Source organism: Artemia sp. Qi Xiang Cuo, chromosome 1 (assembly GCF_049724085.1).
Source record: "Artemia sp. Qi Xiang Cuo chromosome 1, ASM4972408v1, whole genome shotgun sequence".
Classification (NCBI taxonomy): domain Eukaryota; kingdom Metazoa; phylum Arthropoda; class Branchiopoda; order Anostraca; family Artemiidae; genus Artemia; species Artemia sp. Qi Xiang Cuo.
Genome location: NC_142794.1, coordinates 85,683,455 through 85,705,101, shown reverse-complemented (window position 1 = coordinate 85,705,101; position 21,647 = coordinate 85,683,455). Strand labels below are relative to the sequence as shown.

Below are 21,647 nucleotides of genomic sequence, written 5' to 3'. Positions count from 1 at the left end.
ACTCTTTCATTTGCAATATCTTTTCTCTATTAATTATTTTTATCGTTATGCGTGTGTTGTAAAGGAAACTTATTATGGACGTTTACGAGGTAAATCTTTAAAGCTATTGCTGGAAAGATAATATTAGGCTTTGTTCTTAGATACGAAATGAATTTAACGATTTATTACCAATGGTAATGATTAACTTCTAACGGTTTATTTTTTACCTCAGCTCAAAGAATAAGAGTGACTGTTTTTCTGTACTAAAGTACCTTTGGATTTCTTTTTTATTATTATGCAGTGATTAAAGTACTCACTTTAATTTTAGTCTTTACCTATAACCAATTCTGTAATTTTAATAGTGCATTTTACTTCTAGAAAACAATATTTTAGTCAGAATTTTACTTTCCTTCTCCATGATTGAAAATGGACAGAAATTACTTACTGTTAGAAGTGGAGATAAAACACTCTCTTGCCTGCATGGGATCAGGTTCATCAGTTTTACATGGATACTCCTCGGCCACACCTATTTACTTACATATGCATCTTTTCCAAATGCTAATATTGGCCTCATGGCCAGGGTAAGTTCTTAGCTCTTTCTCAGCCTAAAATATAGCTCTAGAAACTTTCAATGACGGTAAAATAATATTTTGTCTGCTTGAGATTCCATTATTTAGTTTTGAAAAGAAAGTAGGGATTACTTATAGAATTCGGAACTGGCCCTAATGTCAAAAAGTCACAACGCTGTCTTATGTTTATTGTCTCATCATTTGCTAAAACTTTTGAATTGTGTCGTTTTTCAGAAGACGAGATCAGACACTTATTGCTAGATAGCCACCTACACTCTAATTACATTAATTTTAATCTTATAATTGGAGTAATTGAAAAAAAATCTAAGAAATGTCACATGCTAGATAGTGTTTTTCGGCATTTTTCGCTATTATAAGTAGATATAGTTTAGTTGTAAATAGATACTCATTGGTTAAATCTATACTCTTTGGCCTTAAGTAGGTGTTTCTTGGTCACACTTATCCTCTTATCTTAGTGCTGACTGGTAACTAAAGAAAAGTATTTGAAGTAAGTAATTAGTATTATTCTCGCTTAAACGGGAATGCATATTCACCCTTCGGAACTAGTGATCTGTGTGTACATTTTTTTTAAAATCCTGAGTTAAATACACCCAGTTCATTATGCACCAGCTATACTTATTTTACCGTGTCTGATAAAAAAACATAGCTGTCCAATATCAGATAATAATGGAAGGGTTGTTTCCTCTGCTTCTTTTTCAAAATAGTTTGGGTGCAAACTAAAATTCCATATTCACATTGCTGCCCACGTGGGAAAGGGATAAAGGAGTTCACTAAAGTACACGATTTTAACCCACTCCCCTGGGAAAAAAAATCATACTTAAGATCCAAAATTCCTTTTTACACTTAAGACAACCAACCCCCACCCCATTCACTAATAGATTGTTTAAGGCTTTAATGCTTATAGTATTTCGTAAAGAATTATTGTAAAGACGTTTTATTTTAACATGAAACTTGACTTTGAAAAGTGGTTGCTTCCCTCTCACATTTGAAGAAGATTTGGTCAGATACAACGGATATTATGAAAGACACATATCAAAGGTTCTCACTTCTGTAGATTCTTCAGTACACGGTTTGGTGTTCTTCAGAAAATATAATTAATGTTGTAGTTTTCTAATTTCAGAACCAAAAGTAGGTTAAAGTGGGAATAGCAGATTCCTAATTCCATTGCCCTGAGAAATCCAAATTCCAACATCTGGGAAATCCGAGAAATCGTATTTCAGTTTTCACATTTTCATTCAGACTTGGGTAAAGTAAACCATATCCATTCACAGATATATAATTAGTGTAATTGAGTATCTTTTCGATATTGTTTTAGGTAGAACAAATATTTTTGTAATTTTTAGGATGCTATTGTGAGCCCTTTTTCCAGTTGCCCTGACTATTCCAAAACACGAGACCTCAAAAAAAAATTTGTCCTAGGGAGAATGAACCAATGGTAAGGACAATTCCTTTTCGCGTGAGAAGTATCAGAAGGTAAATGATCCGAAACTGCATATCTTTTTCATTTGATTTATTATTTCTGTGTGCCTCTGAAAAATAAACTACCAAGCATAGACCAATTTTACTGCACCACTATATTATGTACAATGAAGTTGTCAAAAAATCTTTTAATATATGTGTATAGGAACACTTATTCCCAGGCATTAAAGAACAAAGCTATTGCTTGTAAGTATGGTACATTGAGATCTTTAGAATACACATTGTTACATGTATGGGGGGATATTTCCTCCCTGAATTTTTTTTGACTTGGTTAGAAACACTCTAGTTCGACCTTATCTGAAGAGATAACAGGTGTTGCCTCTTAGCCATTAGCGTATTTCCAAATATTTTTCAGTTTCTCCACTTCCAACAAAAATGCAATAACACCACGGCCATCAGATTCCCGCCTTGTAAAACTTCGAAAGAAAAAATTGTTTTGCCTCTTTTTTATATTTACTATCTTTATATGTGAGAAATAATTGAGTATCAATGTATTTATGTATGTATGTATGTATGTTCTCGAAAACAGTTCCATATTTTTTCGGCAAAATTGGCATCTATTTTGATGCCAATCTTGGAATATTGGGATATTCTCGAAAGAAAAACGATCGAGATAGGTCAAAAGTCTGAAAAAAATCGTTAAGAGCCTTAATTTTGGTTTTTGAAAATGACGTCAAATACTATGTTATTACATCACATAAGCATTTGTTATGACGTCATATAGGGTATCATATAAGTATTTTCTTATATGATGTTATGCATAGACTAAATAAGATTGTTGAGTTTCCAACGCAACAGTTATTTATATTATATAATGTCTGTTGAAAGGCCCAAAAACCGAAAATTTGCAGTTGCACTTATTATAAATGATGATTCTTTGGAACCATTACCTGATCTATCAAACGTGATAAGATGTGAAAGGAAAAGCCAATTGAAGGAAAAGCCGGGTTCTTCTTACTAATATAATTTAAAACCACGACAATACCAGTCTCTAAAATTAAACTAAAATGACGTTTAGTGATTTTGGCAATGATGCCAGAGTAAGTGTTTTCCCATTGATCACATTTATCATAGTTACAATTGGAGCACAGGAAACATGTAGTTTGAGAGGCACAAATCGGTTCAAGACAGTAGTTACAGGCTTTAATTCCAGCAGCGTATCCTCAATGCAATTTACACGGATTGCATAATTTACACTTTTATTTATAGTCATCAACAAAAGTACATTCTCAGAAAATGGCCAGCTGCCCAATGCATACAAGCATAATGGGCATATGTAAAACATTTTTTTGTTGTTGACTGTCTCAATTCCAAAAAGAAACTGACTGGGGAAAATAAAGTCAGGAGTGACTTCACGAAACCTATTCGAGTTATTTCCTACTTCTGCGCCAAATGGCCACCTAGGTAGGGGTTAAAAGGAAAGTCACGATATCATTTCGTTTTGTTTTAATTTTTTTTCCAGGAGTATAATTTTATTTACATATAATTTACAAAAAAGAAACGCCAAGGAAGCTTTCGGTTTGTTAGGCCAACTCCAACATCCAACACATTTCAATATAAATAAACAAAAACAAAACAATATCCTGATTTTCGGACAAATGTGCTTCAATTTCCTAATAATTCCAAAATACGGGCAATTTTAGATGTTATACAATTTATATGATCTGAAAAACTAAGCGTCTCATCTGCAATAATGCCCAAATAGCTAGTCGAGTGTATTCTATTAATAAATGAATTTCCACACCTCAACTTATCTACCCAAGAATAATACTTTTTAGAACGAGCAAACAAAACAAAATTACACTTCTTAAAATTTATTTTCAGCTTATTCAACCTAGTCCACTTTTCAATGGATCAACTCTTTTTCAGTTCTCGCGCATACCGTTAAATTAGTATCATCAGCAAATAAAACTAACGCTTTTACAGGGATCACATTTGGGTCTCAACTGTTTACTGAATCAATAATATTAGATAAAACTACACATAGATCATTAATATATCCAGCACATAATAGTGGACCAGGGGGACATCGCTGTGGGACTCAAGACTCGACATCATATTCACATGTAGCTTGTTTTCCATCATCCAAACATAACTTTCTATCACTTCGGTAAGACTTCAATAGATTTAGAGCTCTTCCTCATATGCCGGCGTTATCTAATTTAGACAATAGAATTTCATGCTCCACAGAATCGAACGCTTTTAAAATATCTGAAAATATAGTTATGACTTTAAGATGGTTATCAAGGCCATCATCAACCAACGTTGTAAGAAACTGAACTGCAAGCTCTGTAGAATTTTTCTTTCTGAAACCAAATTGGTTCTTAAAGAAAAATCTTTTCTTCTCTAGAAATGTCTCAATCCTTAGGCATAATATCTTCTTCATTATTCTAGGATCTTCTCGGTCACCTGACTTAAAAATTGGCACTATTTTTGCAGTCTTAAACAGCTGTGGGAAGATTATATCCTTAAAACACCCATTAATATGTTCGACAAGTTGATCCTTAATAACTGGAAAAATTTCATTCAGGACACGGAGGGATAAAAAATCTGATCCAGCAGGACTATTCTTTATTCCAGACTTGTTTCATTATTCCAGAACTGCAGCCACATACTTGTTTCATTAGCAGGCCCAATATACTGGTTAACGACCCCTTCGTTTTATGTATAGTTAGTGACTGTCTAATTTCATTACCTGCATTAGAAAAAAGATCAGTTTTTCATGTATATTAATTAAAAAAAACTTTTACCACAGAATAAGTTTTTCAAAGAAAAGTAAAGAACTCCATTAAACAAAAAATGAGCAAAAATAAAATCAAATAATCTACCAAGCTCGAAACTACCACAAATAAGCATCGATAAATAAGTGAAACCCAAAACGAACAGAAATTACAATAAAAACCGAGTCAAACTCAAAACGAACAGAAATTAACATAAGTTGGGCGCAAAACCCCTATGCCTTCCCAAGGCCAGAACAAAATTTGCACTTTACTGAAAAAAATATAAATGTTTTTACGTTTATAACTTTAATAAATCAAATAAATTTAACATTTTGATTACTAAATATCTGTATATGTATATTAAACTGACAAAGCACATTCATTTATATTTTTTCAGTAAAGTGCAAATTTTGTTCTGGCCTTGGGAAGGCATAGGGGTTTTGCACCCAATTTATGTTAATTTCTGCTCGTTTTGAGTTTGACTTGGTTATTTATTGTAATTTCTGTTCATTTTGGGTTTCATTTATTTATCGATTCTGATATGTGGTAGTTTCAAGCTTAGTAGATCATTTGATTTTATTTTTGTTCATTTTTTGTTTAATGGAGTTCTTTACTTTTCTTTGAAAAACTTATTCAGTGGAAAAAGTTTTTTTTAATTAATTTCTGTTCGTTTTATATTGACATAGTCTTCTCAGGGAAAAAGATTAATAACACTTTAAATCTTTTCGTTTTTTAAGACTTTACAGTTTGGACTGCTATTTGTATGCTGGAGAAAAATTTTCAGCAATTTTTAACAACATACACCATTTTAAAATTTGGACACAAATAGTACTGTTTAACTTAGTTTCATACCTCCTCTAGCTGACCTGAAATGGAAAACTTGATACCATTCACAAAAAAATGTGTTTAATTTCTTTGATAGCTTGGATTCACTTACACTATTTTGATTTGGTTAAATTTTAGAAGCAGCAATAGCCTCAAAAATTTGAACATAACACCCTCAGTCGTTTTTGGGATACTGCTGAGATGCCTTAATGGGAATTAGAATTATCACAGTGTATTTTGATTTAATCTTAAGGCAACGTTTAGTTTTTAAACGTAATGAGCCAATAGGAGGTCGGGAGTGGAAGGGGGATTAGTATCCTTCCTATCACTTTTGACTATTAAAAACGGCATCAACACTTTCTATTTTCAATCGAATGAGCCCCTTTCGAAGTTCCCACGACAACTCCTTCGATACGAAGTGCCCTGGTCTAAACAACAACAACAACAAAAAATATTACTAATCACTTTCGACTATTAAAAAGGGCACTAGCCTTTGAATTTCCAATCGAATTAGCCTTTTTTGAAGTTTCTACGACAACGCCTTCTATAAAAACCTTATATGCACCCAGGGCATAACTTAAAACCCTTGCCCTGCGAGTTGTGGGTGAGTGTCCTTCTCAAAAACATATTTTCTATCTGGAAATCAACTAGTCTACGCTAAACAAAATGGCTATCTCAAAATTTTGGATTGTATGTGTTTGGGTGAATGGTGGACATGAGAGGGGGGGGGGCTGGTTGCCCTCCAATCAGTTTCGAGTATCAAAAAGGGCACTAGGCCTTTGAATTTCCAATCAAATGAGCCCCTTTTGAAGTTTCTATGACAACGCCTTCTATAAAAACCTTGTATACCCCAGGACACAACTTAAAACCCTTGCTCTGAGGGTTGTTGGGGAGTTTCCTCCTCAAAAGCATATATTCTATGTTGAAATCAACGACGAGGACCGAAATAGCTGTCTAAAAATTTTGATTGGATGTGTTTGGGGAAATGATGGGCGTGGGGGAGGGGCTAGTTCCCCTCTAATCACTTTCGACTATTAAGAAGGGAACTAGCCCTTTGAATTTCCAGTCGAATGAGCCTGTTTTGAAGTTTCTACAACAACACCGTCTTATAATTCCTTATATGCCCCCAGGGCGTAACATAAAACCCTTGTCTTGAGGATTGCTGGGGAGTCTCCTTTGCGGGGTTTTTTTACTAAAATACATATTTTCTATTTTGATATCATTTAGCATACGCTTAACTAAATGTCTATCGCAAACTTTTAATTGTATGTGTGGGGGGAAATGATGAACGTGGGGGGATAGTTGCCCCCCAATCACTTTCAACTATTAAAAAGGGCACTACCCCTTTGAATTCCCAAACGAATGAGCCTGATTTGAAGTTTCTAAGACAACGCCTTCTATAAAAACCTTATATGCCCCCAGGGCATAACTTAAAACCTTTGCCCTGAGGGTTGTCAACTAGCCTACGCTGAACAAAATGGCTATCTCAAAATTCTGATTGGATGTGTTTGGGGGAATGATGGGCGTGGGGGGATAGTTGCCCTCCAATCACTTTCGACTATTAAGAAGGGAACTAGCCCTTTGTATTTCCAATCAACGAGCCTGTTTTGAAGCTTCTACGACAACGCCTTCTTATAAAAACCTCATATGCCCCCAGGGCATAACTTAAAACCCTTGCCCTGAGGGTTGCGGGGGAGTCTCCTCTGGGGGATTGTCCTCCTAAAAAACATATTTTCTATCTGGAAATCAACTAGCCTACGCTGAACAAAATGGCTATCTCAAAATTCTGATTGGATGTGTTGGGGGGAATGATGGGCGTGGGGGGATAGTTGCCCTCCAATCACTTTCAACTATTTAAAAGGGCACTAGCCCTTTGAATTCCCAATCGAATGAGCCTGTTTTGAAGTTTCTACGACAACTCCTTCTATAAAAACCTTATATGCCCCCAGGGCATAACTTAAAACCTTTGGCCTGAGGGTTGTGGGATAGTTTCCTCCTCCAAAATATATTTTCTATCTTGAAATCAACTACGCTGAACAAAATTGCTATCTCAAAATTTTGTTCGGATGTGGTTGGGGGAATGATGGGCGTTGGGGGGGGGGGCTAGTTGCCCTCCAATCCCTTTCGACCTTAAAAAGGGCGCTAGCTCTTTGAATTTCCAATCGAATGAGCCTGCTTTGAAGTTTCTACGACAACGCCTTATATAAAAGACTTTATATGCCCCCAGGGCGTAACTTAAAACCTTTGCCCTGAGGGTTGAAGGGAGTGTCCTCCTCAAAAACATATTTTCTATCTGGAAAACAACTACGCTGAACAGAATGGCTTTCTCAAAATTTTGATTAGATGTGTTTGAACAAATGATGGGCATGGGGGCACCAATCACTTTCGACTATTAATAAAGGCACTAGCCCGTTGAATTTCCAATTTCGAATTATCTCAAAATTTTGATTGGATATGTTTGGGGAAAAGGAGGGCTTGAGAGGGGGGTTAGTTTCCATCCAATAACTTTCGACTATTAAAAAGGGCACTAGTCCTTTGAATTTCCAATCAAATAAGCCCTTTTTGAAGTTTTTCCTACGGTATAACTTAAAACCCTTGCCTTGAGGGTTGTGAGGGAGTGTCCTCCTCGACAACATATTTTCTATCCTGAAGTCAACTACGCTGAACAAAATGACTATCTCAAAATTCTGATTGGATGTGTTTAGGGGAATGATGGGCGTGGGGGGGGGCTATTTGCCCTCCAATCACTTTCGACGATTAAAAAGGGCACTAGCCCTTTGAATTTCCAATCGAATGAGCTTTTTTGAGGTTTCTACGACAACGCCTTATATAAAAACCTAATATGTCCCCAGGGCGTAACTTAAATCCCTTGCCCTGAGGGTAGTGGGGGAGTGTCTTCCTCAAAATCATATTTTGTATCTGGAAAACAACTACGCTGAACAAAATAGCTATCTCAAAATTTTGATTAGATGTGTTTGAATAAATGATGGGTATGAGGGGGGGGGGGGGTGGCTAGTTGCCCACCGATCACATTCGACTAATAAAAAGGGCACTAGCCCCTTGAATATCCAATCGAATGAGCCTTTTAAACCTCTTTAACTCGCAAAACCTCTGAGCCTTTTAACTCGCAAAACCTCTAAAACTTCATTAATTTTGCTAACACTTTCATCTAGGATGCTTAAATAGTCAGCATAATCCAAGTCCAGGAGACCTCTTCCTCCCCACTTGATTCCGTGGTCTCCCATTGCCTTTCTTGTGCTCCTTAAAACAAAGTCCAGCAAAATAATCCATATAAAGGGGGATAGAACACAACCCTGCTTAACTCCTGATTTAATACAAAACCAGCTGCTAACCTCATTTCCTACCTTAACCGCAGCAGCGTTATTCTCTTACATAGCGCTAATCATTTTAACGTATTTGTCTGGTAAACCATACAAGGATAAAACCTTTACTAAAGCTCTTCTATCAACAGAATCGAACACTTACTCATAATCCATAAAACTGAGGACAAAAGGTGTTTGAAAACTCAGGAACTTCTCAATTATTAGCCTAAGAGTGAAAATATGGTCGACACATCCTCTACCTTTTCTAAAACCGCACTGTTCTTCTCTTAAAACTCTGTCTACGGCATCTCTCAGTCCAAAAAGTATCATACTACTAAGAAATTTACTACCTTCAGAGACCAGACTAATGCCTCGATAATTACCACACTCACTTTTATCACCTTTCTTATAAAGCGGCTTAATTAAGGTTTTCCAAAAATCGTTAGGTACTTCCCCTTTTTCAAAAATCATGTAAAATCAAAAACCTGGACTAGATAAATCGTTAGAAGAAAACAGTTTTTGTCCCAGTACCCGAATAATTAAAAGAAACAAAGGTTCAGCAATATGTCTTTCATAATTACAAAAGACAAGCCGAATTACAGTTAAAGGTCCAATAAAAAAAATTAGTTTTTTCAAATGTATCACTTCTAATTTAAAGTCCATCTGAACGTCATGACATCAAGAAAAAGCTCAAATTGTCCGCGATTAGAAGACAAGGAAGATTGAAAATCTATATAGAGAATTCTGCCGAATCATGTCGAATTCCGGTACTGTATACTCCTCGGTATATATATAATCTCGGTACTACCTCTCGGTACTATATATACTATCTCTATATGTGAGTAATAATTGTGTTTTTCAGTTCTTGACAACAGCTCCATATTTTTTAGCGATAACTTGTATCTTGGGATATTCTCGTATAAAAAAAATGATCTAGATAGGCCAGAAGTCTTGGAAAATTCGCTAAGAGTGTTAATTTTGGTTTTTGAAAATTACATCGTGTAGTGAAAACTACAATGATGCTATTCATGTAATACACTTGATGACATCATATCATGGCGTCATGTATTGCAAATGACGTCATATAATAGAAAATACTTCATGAAATAATATGATGCCATTCATACCTGGGTTGCAGCGGTAGTTAGCAACCTCGGAAACTTACCTCTATATAGAGAAACTTACTGTCTCTTGCCTTGAACAACGAGAAAAATATATTGGCTTGAAAATAAAAAAAAATGGTTACAACCACGATATTCTCCGTATATGACATCTTTTTTCATCTCTCTTTCTCCTCAGATAGCTTGGTACTGTGAGTAATGATTGTGTGTTTCAGTTCTCGAAAACAGCTCCATGTTTTTTCGGGAAAATTGGTATCTTGGGATATTATCGCGTAAAAAAACGATCTAGATAGGTCTGAAGTCAAGGAAAATTCTTTAAGAGCGTTAATTTTTTTTTACAATGACGTCATGAAAAAGAAATTACAATTACGTTATGCACCTAGTGTACTTCATGACATCATATTATGACGATATGTATTGAAAATGACGTCGTGTAATAAACAAAGCTTCATGACATCATATGATGTCATATATATATGGGTTGCAGCGGTAACTAGCAACCCTGGAAAGTTACCCATATATAGGAAACATACCGTCTCTTGGCTTTAACAAAGAGAAAAATATATTGGCTTAAAAATAAAAAACGTGGCTGAAAAGTACGATATTCTGCGTATACGACTTTTTTCTCTCTCTCTCTTTTTGGTCAAATAGCTTGGCACTGTAACATCGTAGAGAGCCGTTTAATGGCTCATTTTAAATGAAGTTGAAGTCCTTAAAAGAACTTTTCTAATTAGAAAATTATAAATTGGCATCCTGGTATATTCTGGGCTAAAAGAAAGTTTAGATAGGTCAGAAGTTTGAGAATATCCATTAAGAACCTTAATTTTGAAAAAAAATGTTTATTTGAGTCAAATCATTTTATATGCATCACTGTTGCAATGACGTTGTCACACTTGTCACATTTATGAGGAAAAATGAAGCTTTTCAGGAATGAAGAAATAGTACATTAAATTGCAAAGAATAGCAAAAACTGATATTTAAAAAAATATTTGAATATATTTTTAAAAGGAATTATAACAATTTTAAAACCTTAAAAAAGAAAACAAAAAGTTTGAAGCTTAGTAACAATCTTTATTAGAAATCGGGCTTGCTGTAGAAATCAAATATTTTTCAATAGATTCAGTATGAAAAGACATTAAATTGCCTAAAGAACAAAAAACTGGTGCAGCGATGATTTTTGGGTTTTGACATGGATAAATTCATCAATACCTGCCATACCTTTGAAAATCAAAATATGGACTATATATATTGTTGAAAGAAAAAGAAGTGTTTGTCCCACCACCTGCACAATTAAAAGAAACACAAGGTTCGGCGATATGTTTTTCATAATGACAAAAGACAAGCCAAGGCAAAAGAATAAGTTTTTGTCCCACTACCTGAACAATTAAAAGAAAAAAATATGGCAGTCAATGCCTTCGATAATTTTGAAAATCTATTCATAGAAGCCTGCTGCGTGCCGAGTGCCGTGGCCCTGTGCCGAAGCTGCCGGGCTTCATATATATTTCAGTCTTGAGTCAAAACAGCGATTCCCCTTTCCGAATAATGCATCAAAACATCATCCAATCTAAAGGATTTATTTTCTCTTGAGATTCGTTGTGATTCTTAAAGCTACTTCTCTTCGAACCGCAGATTTTATTTACGAGCCGTAACGACTATTTTGTCGCAAATATTCTAATATCAGATTTCTTTGTCCATTACTTTCATTTAGAGTTTAGTGTGATGCCTGTTGTCTCTTGTATGCTAGCCATAGATACAGTTGCACTTCATTTTCAAGCATCATGACTTCAGACATTTTTACCTGACTTTGCCTTAACTGTACGGATTATTCCAAATTATGACTAATCAAGGTTTGTATAAATTTGACGTCACAGATATAAAAAACTTCTTTCCCAGATTTTTCCAATGCCTTTTCTTTAATTGCGTTGCTATATAATTCTTTAACACCCAAGTATTTTCCAGTACCTCTGTCCTCTTGTACATCAAATTACGTGTGGCTCAACCTTCATTTTATTATTTTTTTCGAGTCATTGGGAGTAGAAAGGCCCCTATTGACACTGTTGCCCACCCTGCTGCCACCTACAACTTTTTTTAACACCAAATTTGGGCATAGAGTCCCTAGGGAGAACACGTGGTTAATGGGGTCAATGACATGGAACACCTGTGCTGTCAGTCATTAATCAAATTGTTTCCGGGGAAGTTAATTAATGTCCGACAGATTACGTCAAGTTAATTAATGTCTTTTGAGTTCGACCAGAATTGTTTCCAGGGCAAAGTTTAGATCACATGTGACGGCTGATGTAATGATTGATTGATTTGACACAAAAGGGGAATTAATTTGTTGTTTCTAAGGGGAATTATTGTTTCCGAGCGAATGTCTATATTAATGTCTTTGGAGTTCTACCAAGAGAATTGTTTCAAATGTGACAGCGCAGAGTTGCCAAAACAAAAGGACTACGGTGAAGCTACGTTTAGGGGTTATTTGGGCGAAACCGTTTTAGACATTTTATGGAATAATTTCGGCGAAACAGTTAGAGACATTTCAAAAGATGATTTTAAAAGATGATTTTAGAAGAGGATTTGAGGGTGAAACTCTGTGGTCGTTATAATACACAAGTTGTATTTGAACAGTGTCGTGAGGTCCCCTACCACCACCCCAAAGGGCTCCGATCCCCCACCCCCACCCCCAAGGAACCCCCCCGTCCACAAAGGTCCCCCAAGCTCCCAAAGGACCACCCGGCCCTCAAGGGTCCCCCAGACCCCCAAAGGACCCCCCGGGCCCCAAAGGGCCCCTCCCCTCCCCTTGGCCCCCAAAGGGCCCCCTTCCTCTCCCTCCCTCTCCTCACCCTCCCCTCCCCCTCCCCTCCTCCCCCTCCCCTCCTCCCCCTCCCCTACTCCCCTCCCCTTCCCTCCCCCATTTTATAATATTTTTTTTGTGCATTGAGACACAGAAGGACCCAGAGGACCCACAGTTTACATTTTCTTGATTTTTCAAAGTTCATTTTGAATTTCTTTCATTGAAATGCGAGAGTTGGAATATTTCAGTAGTGTTTTGTTGTGGTTTACCATGTCACAGTTACATTCTCTTGATTTTTCAAAGTTCATTTTGAGTTTCTTTCTTTGAAATGCAAGAGTTGGATTATTTCAGTAATGTTTTGTCATGGTTTACCATGTCAAAGTTACATTCTCTTGATTTTTCAAAGTTCATTTTGAATTTCTTTCATTGAAATGCAAGAGTTGGAATATTTCAGTAGTGTTTGGTTGTGGTTTACCTTGTCACAGTTACATTTTCTTGATTTTTCAAAGGTCATTTGAATTTCTTTCATTGAAATGCAAGAGTTGGAATATTTCAGTAGTGTTTTGTTGTGGTTTACAGTGTCACAGTTACATTCTCTTGATTTTTCAAAGTTCATTTTGAATTTCTTTTGTCGAAATGCAAGGGTTGGAATATTTCAGTAGTGTTTTGACGTGGTTTACATTGTCACATTTACATTTTCAAGATTTTTCAACGTTCATTTCGATTTTTTTTTATTGAAATGCAAGAGTTGAAATATTTCAGTAGTGTTTGGTCGTGGTTTACCTTGTCACACTTACTTTCTCTTAATTTTTCAAAGTTCATTTTGGATTTATTTCGTCGAAATGCAAGAGTTGGAATATTGCAGTAGTGTGTTGTCGTGGTTTACCATGTCACAGTTACATTCTCTTGATTTTTCAAAGTTCATTTTGAATTTCTATCATTGAAATGCAAGAGTTGGAATATTTCAGTAGTGTGTTGTCGTGGTTTACCATGTCACAATTACATTCCCTTAATTTTTCAAAGTTCATTTTGAATTTCTTTTGTTGAAAAGTATTGGTTGTGGTTTACCTTGTCACAGTTACATTCTCTTGATTTTTCAAAGATCATCGTGGATTTCTTTCGTTGAAATGCAAGAGTTGGAATATTTCATTAGTGTTTTGATGTGGTTTACAGTGTCACAGTTACATTCTCGTGATTTATCAAAGTTCATTTTTAATTTCTTTTATTGAAATGCAAGAGTTGAATTATCTCAGTAGTGTTTTGTCGTAGTTTACCATGTCAAACTTACATTTTCTTGATTTTTCAAAGTTCATTTTGGATTTCTTTCGTTGAAATGCAAGAGTTGGATTATTTCAGTAGTGTTTTGATGTGATTTACCATATCACAGTTACATTCTCTTGATTTTTCAAAGTTCATTTTGAGTTTCTTTCATTGAAATGCAAGAGTTGGAATATTTCAGTAGTGTTTTGTTGTGGTTTACCGTGTCAAAGTTACATTCTCTTGATCTTTCAAAGTTCATTTCGAATTTCTTTCATTGAAATGCACGAGTTGGAATATTTCATTAGTGTTTTGTCATGGTTTACCTTGTCACAGTTACATTCCCTTGATTTTTCAAAGTTCATTTTCGATTTCCTTCGTTGAAAAGCAAGAGTTGGAATATTTCAGTAGTGTTTTGTTGTGGTTTACCTTGTCACAGTTACATTCTCTTGATTTTTCAAACTTCATTTTGAGTTTCTTTCATTGAAATGCAAGAGTTGGAATATTTCAGTAGTGTTTTGTCGTGGTTTACCTTGTCACAGTTACATTCTCTTGATTTTTCAAAGTTCATTTTGAGTTTCTTTCTTTGAAATGCAAGAGTTGGATTATTTCAGTAGTGTTTGGTCATGGTTTACCTTGTCACAGTTACATTTTCCTGATTTTTCAAAGTTCATTTTGAATTTGTTTCATTGAAATGCAAGAGTTGAATTATTTCAGTAGTGTTTTCTCGTGGTTTACCTTGTCACAGTTTCATTTTCTTGATTTTTCAAAGTTCATTTTGAATTTCTTTCATTGAAATGCAAGAGTTGAATTATTTCAGTAGCGTTTTCTCGTGGTTTACCTTGTCACAGTTACATTCTCTTGATTTTTCAAAGTTCATTTTGAATTTCTTTCGTTGAAATGCAAGATTTGAAATATTTCAGTAGCGTTTTGTCGTGGTTTACCTTGTCACAGTTACATTCTCTTGATTTTTTCAAAAGTTCATTTTGAATTTCTTTCATTGAAATGCAAGAGTGGGATTATTTCAGTAGTGTTTTGTCGTGGTTTACCATGTCACAGTTACATTCCCTGGATTTTTCAAAGTTCATTTTTGATTTCCTTCATTGAAATGCAAGAGTTGGATTAGTGCAGTAGTGTTTTGGTATGGTTTACCTTATCACAGTTACATTCTCTTAATTTTTCAAAATTCATTTTGAATTTCTTTCGTTGAAATGCAACAGTTGGAATATTTCAGTAGTGTTATGTCGTGTTTTACCTTCTCACCGTTACATTCTATTGATTTTTCAAAGTTCATTTGAATTTCTTTCATTAAAATGCATGAGTTGGAATATTTCAGTAGAGTTTTGTTGTGGTTTACCTTGTCACAGTTACATTTTCTTGATTTTTCAAAGTTCATTTTGGATTTCTTTCATTGAAATGCAAGAGTTGGAATATTTCAGTAGTGTTTTGTCGTGGTTTACCTTGTCACAGTTACTTTCTCTTGATTTTTCAAAGTTCATTTTGGATTTATCACGTTGAAATGCAAGAGCTGGAATATTGCAGTAGTGTTTTGTCATGGTTTACCTTATCACAGTTACATCCTCTTAATTTTTCAAAATTCATTTTGAATTTCTATCGTTGAAATGCAAGAGCTGGAATATTTCAGTAGTGTTTTGTTGTGGTTTACCTTATCACACTTACATTTTCTTGATTTTTCAAAGTTCGTTTTGAATTTCTTTTATTGAAATGCAAGAGTTGGAATATTTCACTAGTGTTTTGTCGTGGTTTACCTTGTTAGAGTTACATTTTCATGATTTTTCAAAGTTCATTTTGAATTTCTTTCGTTGAAATGCAAGAGTTGGAATATTTCACTAGTATTTTGTTGTGGTTTACCTTGTCACAGTTAGATTTTCTTGATTTTTAAAAGTTCATTTCGGTTTTCTTTCGTTGAAATGCAAGAGTTGAAATATTTCAGTAGTGTTTTGTCATGGTTTACCTTGTCACAGTTACATTCTCTTGATTTTTCAAAGTTCATTTTGGATTTCATTCGTTGAAATGCAACAGTTGGAATATTTCAGTAGCGTTTTGTCGTGGTTTACCTTGTCACAGTTACATTCTCTTGATTTTTCAAAGTTCATTTTGGATTTCTTTCGTTGAAATGCAAGAGTGGGATTATTTCAGTAGTGTTTTGCCATGGTTTACCATGTCACAGTTACATTCTCTTGATTTTTCAAAGTTCATTTGAATTTCTTTCATTGAAATGCAAGAGTTGGAATATTTTAGTAGTGTTTTGTTGTGGTTTACCTTGTCACACTTACATTCTCATGATTTTTCAAGGTTCATTTTGGATTTCTTTCATTGAAATGCAAGAGTTGGAATATTTTAGTAGTGTTTTGTCGTGGTTTACCTTGTCACACTTACATTCTCTTAATTTTTCAAAGTTCATTTGAATTTCTTTCACTGAAATGCAAGAGTTGGAATATTTCAGTAGTGTTTTGTTGTGGTTTACCTTGTCAAACTTACATTCTCTTGATTTTTCAAAGTTCATTTTGGATTTCTTTCATTGAAATGCAAGAGTTATCAGTAGTGTTTTGTCGTGGTTTACCTTTGTCACAGTTACATTCTCTTGATTTTTCAAAGTTCATTTTGGATTCATCTCGTTGAAATGCAAGAGTTGAATTATTTCAGTAGTATTTTGTCGTGGTTTACCTTGTCACAGTTACATTCTCTTGATTTTTCAAAGTTCATTTGGATTTCTTTCGTTGAAATGCAAGAGTTGGAATATTTCAGTAGTGTTTTGTCATGGTTTACCTTGTCACAGTTACATTTTCTTGATTTTTCAATGTTCATTTTGGATTTCTTTCGTTGAAAAGCAAGAGTTGGATTATTTCAGTAGTGTTTTTTCGTGGTTTACTTTGTCACACTTACATTCTCATGATTTTTCAAAGTTCATTTTGAGTTTCTTTCATTGAAATGCAAGAGTTGGAATATTTCAGTAGTGTTTGGTTGTGGTTTACCTTGTCACAGTTACATTTTCTTGATTTTTCAAAGTTCATTTTGTATTTCTTTCTTTGAAAAGCAAGAGTTGGAATATTTCAGTAGCGTTTTGTCATGGTTTACCTTGTCAGAGATACATTCTCTTGATTTTTCAAAGTTCATTTTGTATTTCTTTCATTGAAATGCAAGAGTGGAATTATTTCAGTAGTGTTTTGTCGTGGTTTACCATGTCACAGTTACATCCCCTTGATTTTTCAAAGTTCCTTTTGGATTTCCTTCGTTGAAATGCAAGAGTTGGAATATTTCAGTAGTGTTTTGTCATGGTTTAACTTGTCACAGTTACATTCTCTTAATTTTTCAAAGTCCATTTTGAATTTCTATCGTTGTAATGCAAGAGTTGGAATATTTCAGTAGTGTTTTGTTGTGGTTTACCTTGTCACAGTCACATTCTCTTGACTTTTCAAAGTTCATTTTGAATTTCATTCATTGAAATGCAAGAGTTGGAATATTTCAGTAGTGTTTTGCCGTGGTTTACATTGTCACAGTTACATTCTCTTGATTTTTCAAAGTTCATTTTGAATTTCATTCATTGAAATGCAAGAGTTGGATTATTTCAGTAGTGTTTTGTTGTAGTTTACTTTATCATACTTACGTTTTCTTGATTTTTAAATGTTTATTTCGTTTTTCTTTCATTGAAATGCAAGAGTTGGAATATTTCAGTAGTGTTTTGTCGTGGTTTACCTTGTCACAGTTACAATCCCTTGATTTTTCAAAGTTCATTTTGGATTTCTTTAGTTGAAATGCAAGAGTTGGAATATTTTAGAAGCGTTTTGTTGTGGCTTACCTTGTCACAGTTATATTCTATTGATTTTTCAAAGTTCATTTTGAATTTCTTTCATTGAAATGAAAGAGTGGGATTATTTCAGTAGTGTTTTGTCGTGGTTTACCATGTCACAGTTACATTCCCTTGATTTTTCAAAGTTCCTTGTGGATTTCTTTCATTGAAAAATAAGAGTTGGAATATTTCAGTAGTGTTTTGTTGTGGTTTACTTTGTCACTCTTACATTTTCACGATTTTTCAAAGTTCATTTTGGTTGTCTTTCTTTGAAATGCAAGAGTTGGATTATTTCAGTAGTGTTTTGTCGTGGTTTACCTTGTCATATTTACATTCTCTTGATTTTTCAAAGTTCATTTTGAATTTTTTTCATTGAAATGCAAGAGTTGGAATATTTCAGTAGTATTCTGTCATGGTTTCCCTTGTCACAGTTATATTCTCTTGATTTTTCAAAGTTCATTTTGTATTTCAGTTGTTGAAATGCAAGAGTTGGAATATTTCAGTAGTGTTTTGTCGTGGTTTACCCTATCACAGTTACATTCTCTTAATTTTTCAAAGTTCACTTTGAATTTCTTTCGTTGAAAAGCAAGAGTTGGAATATTTCAGTAGTCTTTTGTCATGATTTACCTTGTCACAGTTACATTCTCTTGATTTTTCAAAGTTCATTTTGAATTTCTTTCGTTGAAAAGCAAGAGTTGAAATATTTCAGTAGTGATTTGTCGTGGTCTACCTTGTCAAAGTTACATTCTCTTGATTTTTCAAAGTTTATTATGAATTTCTTTCGTTGAAATGCAAGAGTTGGAATATTTCAGTAGTGTTTGGTTGTGGTTTACCTTGTCACAGTTACATTTTCTTGATTTTTCAAAGTTCATTTTTGAATTTCCTGCATTGAAATGCAAGAGTTGGAATATTTCAATAGTGTTTTATCGTGGTTTACCTTGTAACAGTTAGATTCTCTTGATTTTTCAAAGCTCATTTTGAATCTCTTTCATTGAAATGCAAGAGTTGGATTACTACAGTAGTTTTGCCTTGGTTAACCTTGTCAAAGTCACATTCTCTTGATTTTTCAAAGTTCATTTTGGATTTATCTCGTTGAAATGCAAGAGTTGGAATATTTCAGTAGTGTTTGGTTGTGGTTTACCTTGTCACAGTTACATTCTCTTTATTTTCCAAAGATTTTTCTACGGACGCGCGCGTACGTAGGCTAACCTAACCTAACTTAACCTAACCTAACCTAACTTGATCTAGCCTAACCTAACCTAACCTAACAAAAATCAAGAAATTTAACTGTGTCAAGGTAAAGCACGACAAAACGTATTTCAACGAAAGAAATCCATAATGAACTTTGAAAAATCAAGAGAATGTAACTGTGACAAGGTAAACCACAACCAAACACTACTGAAATATTCCAACTCTTGCATTTCAACGAAAGAAATTCAAAATGAACTTTGAAAAATCAAGAGAATGTAACTTTGACAAGGTAAACCACGACAAAACACTACTGAAATAATCCAACTCTTGCATTTCAATGAAAGAAATTCAAAATGAGCTTTGAAAAATCAAGAGAATGTAACTGTGACAATGTAAACCACGATAAAACACTATTGAAATATTCCAACTCTTGCATTTCAATGCAGGAAATTCAAAAATGAACTTTGAAAAATCAAGAAAATGTAACTGTGACAAGGTAAACCACAACCAAACACTACTGAAATATTCCAACTCTTGCATTTCAACGAAAGAAATTCAAAATGAACTTTGAAAAATCCAGAGAATGTAACTTTGACAAGGTAAACCACTACAAAACACTACTAAAATATCCCAACTCTTGCATTTCAACGAAAGAAATTCAAAATAAACTTTGAAAAATCAAGAAAATTTAAATGTGACAAGGTAAACCATGACAAAACACTACTGAAACATTCCAACTCTTGCTTTTCAACGAAAGAAATGCAAAGTGAACTTTGAAAAATTAAGAGAATGGAACTGTGACAAGGTAAACCACGACAAAACACTACTGAAATATTCCAACTCTTGCATTTCAACAAATGAAATCCAAAATGAACTTTGAAAAATAAAGAGAATGTAAGAGTGACAAGGTAAACCACGTCAAAACACTACTGAAATGTTATAAATCTTACATTTCAATTAAAGAAACCCAAAATGAACTTTGAAAAATCGAGAGAATGTAAGTATGAAAAGGTAAACCACGACAAAACACTGCAGAAATATTCCAGCTCTTGCATTTCAAAGAAATATAGCCAAAATGAACTTTGAAAAATCGTGAAAATGTAAGAGTGACAAGGTAAACCACAACAAAACACTACTGAAATATTCCAACTCTTGCATTTCAATGAAAGAAATCCAAAATGAACTTTGAAAAATCAAGTGAATGTAACTGTGACATGGTAAACCACGACAAAACACTACTGAAATAATCCCACTCTTGCATTTCAACGAAAGAAATTCAAAATGAACTTTGAAAAATCAATAGAATATAACTGTGACAAGGTAAGCCACAACAAAACGCTTCTGAAATATTCCAACTGTTGCATTTCAACGAATGAAATCCAAAATGAACTTTGAAAAATCAAGGGATTGTAACTGTGACAAGGTAAACCACGACAAAACACTACTGAAATATTCCAACTCTTGCATTTCAATGAAAGAAAACCGAAATAAACTTTGAGAAATCAAGAGAATGTAACTGTGAAAAGGTAAATCACAACAAACACTACTAAAATAATCCAAGTCTTGCATTTCAATGTAAGAAATTGAAAATGAACTTTGAAAAAATCAAGAAAATGTAACTGTGACAAGGTAAACCACGAGAAAAAACTACTGAAATATTCCAACTCTTGTATTTCAATGAATGAAATTCAAAATGAACTTTCAAAAGTCACGAGAATATATCTGTGACATGGTAAATCACCACTCAACACTACTGCAATGTTCCAACTCATACATTTCAACGAAAGAAATTCAAAATGAACTTTGAAAAATCAAGCGAATGTAACTGCGACAAGGTAAACTACGACAAAGGACTACTGAAATGTTCACACTCATGCATTTTAATAACAAAAATTCACAATTGAATTTAAAATATTAATATAATGTAAGCGAGACCAGGTAAACAACGACAGAACGCTACTGAAATAATCTAACTCTTGTTATTAAACAAAAGACAACGAAAATAAAGTATGGAAAAGCAACAGAATGCTATTATGATGCCTTAAAACACGACCTAGAACTACGGAAAAATGCCAATTCTGGCTTTTTAAGAGACCAAACCCAAAATGGACTTTGAAATATCAAGAGGGTATAACTGAGACATAGTAAACTATAACAAAACACTACTGAAATATTCCATCTCTTGCATTTCAATAAAAAAAATCAAAAATGAACTTCGAAAAATCAAGAGAATATAACTGTGACAAGGTAAGTCACGACAAAACACTACTGAAATAATTCCGACTCTTGCATTTCTAAGAAGTAAATTCAAAATGAAGATTGAAAAATCTAGAGAATTGCACTGTGACAAGATTAATTGCTACAAAACACTATCGAAATATTCAATCTCTTGCCTGTTAACGAAAGAAAACCGAAATGTACTATGGAAAATCTCTTAAATGACAGTGCGTATATGTCAATCTCGAAGACATACTACTAAAAAATTTCACTACTCGAATTTCAACGAATTAAATTCAAAATGAAATTTAAAAAATCAAGAGGATGTAGCTGTGACAAG

The 21,647-nt window shown here is 34.1% G+C and overlaps 1 protein-coding gene across 1 annotated transcript in view; it reads left to right on the top strand.

Annotated features, from left to right (window-relative positions):
* LOC148956849 (nose resistant to fluoxetine protein 6-like) overlaps positions 1-21,647 on the top strand; it is a 115,212-nt gene that overhangs the window by 39,732 nt on the left and 53,833 nt on the right. The window contains exon 6 of the mRNA XM_089092240.1: positions 358-560. Coding sequence (XP_088948366.1) covers positions 358-560 — 203 coding nt within the window. The remainder of the gene's footprint in view (positions 1-357; positions 561-21,647) is intronic.